This window comes from Mus caroli, chromosome 5 (assembly GCF_900094665.2).
Source record: "Mus caroli chromosome 5, CAROLI_EIJ_v1.1, whole genome shotgun sequence".
Taxonomy (NCBI): domain Eukaryota; kingdom Metazoa; phylum Chordata; class Mammalia; order Rodentia; family Muridae; genus Mus; species Mus caroli.
The window spans coordinates 129,756,448-129,757,844 of NC_034574.1; the positions used below are offsets into that span (position 1 = coordinate 129,756,448).

A 1,397-nucleotide genomic window follows, 5' to 3' on the forward strand; every position below is an offset into this window, starting at 1 on the left:
TGGTGCACTCAAACCTGGAGGAAGACCCTGAGGAGGTCCGGGTGGAGTTCATCAAGTATTTAAAAAGCATCATCAACTCCATGTCGGAGAGCAGAGACCGTGAGGAGATGCTCATCATCACCTAGTGTCCCTGTGCCACCGCCTCCCAAAGGACGCTGACTAACCCCACCCAGCCGCTGACGCACCCTTCTCCTCTAGAAGGCTCCAGGAAGATCAGGCATGGTGGCACACACCTGTGATCCCAGCTCTCAGGAGGCTGAGGTAGGAGGAGGGTTGAGAGTTCAAGGCTAGCCCTGGCTACATAGGAGCCCTTATCTCCTCCCTTCTCCAGAAGCAAAAAGCTGCCCTGCTTGCCTGTCTTGGCTGTCATGCATAAACATGTCCTTCCTTCCGGCAGCCCCTAGTACTGTTCACTGGTGATAGTGGGATGAAGTGGCCTAAAGCAGACAGATGATGTGATCTCTGCTGTCCCCAAGTGCAGTGAGGGAACACGTGGTCGAGCTGCTGCTTTCGGGCTTTGCTGTCAAAGAATCAATAATGGGGACAGTGAGATGGCTCACTTGCTGCCCAGCCTGGCATCCGCACTTCAAGGTGGAAGGAGAGAGACCCGACCCGCAGAGTTATCCNGTCTCCCCTGGTGACATGGCACCTCCACAACACACACACACAATATACAGTGGTAAAAGGGATCTGGCTGGAGAGACGGGTCTGCGGTCCAGAGCGCATGTTGCTCATGCTGTGGTCCTGAGTTCAGATCCCAGCACCCACACTGGGCAGCTATGATTGTAACTCTAGTTCCAGGAGATCCAGGGCCTTCCTCTGGCCCCAGGCTTCCTCCCACATCAGCATATGCTCACACAGACTGTTTCTGCTGCTGTGATAAAACACCATGGCAAGGCAGCTCGTAGAAGACTTTNTTAGGCTTACAGTTTCAGAGAGGTAGTAGTCCATCAAGATAAGGAGACATGGCAGCAAGTGACAGGTGTGGCAGTAGGGACAGGAAACTGAGTGTCATACCGAACTACAGACACAAATCAGAGAGAGCAGATGGCATGCCATCAGTCTTTGACCCCTGAAAGCCCACTGCTGCTGACATAACTCCTCAAGCAAGACCACACCTCCTAAACCTTCTAAACTGCCATCAGCCGCGAGCCCAAGGCTCTGAGGGCCATCTCCTTTACACAAACACAAACATAATCACTTCAAAAGTAACAAAGGAGCCGGGCGAGTTGTGCGGCTCCACAGTAGACCATGTGCTTAGAACCCCACTCGGGTTAGAGGTGTGCTTTAGAAACACCACTAGCTTAGCACGCAGGGGACTTTTTTTTTTTTTTTTTTTGGTTTTTCGAGACAGGGTTTCTCTGTATAGCCCTGGCTGTCCTGGAACTCACTTTGTA

General features: G+C 52.3%; 1 protein-coding gene across 1 annotated transcript in view; it reads left to right on the plus strand.

The window, feature by feature from the left end:
• Ift22 (intraflagellar transport 22) overlaps positions 1 to 396 on the plus strand; it is a 2,429-nt gene extending 2,033 nt beyond the window's left edge. Inside the window, exon 3 of the mRNA XM_021163105.2 lies at positions 1 to 396. Coding sequence (XP_021018764.1) covers positions 1 to 125 — 125 coding nt within the window. The 3' untranslated portion in view covers positions 126 to 396.
• The last annotated feature ends 1,001 nt before the right edge of the window (positions 397 to 1,397 follow it).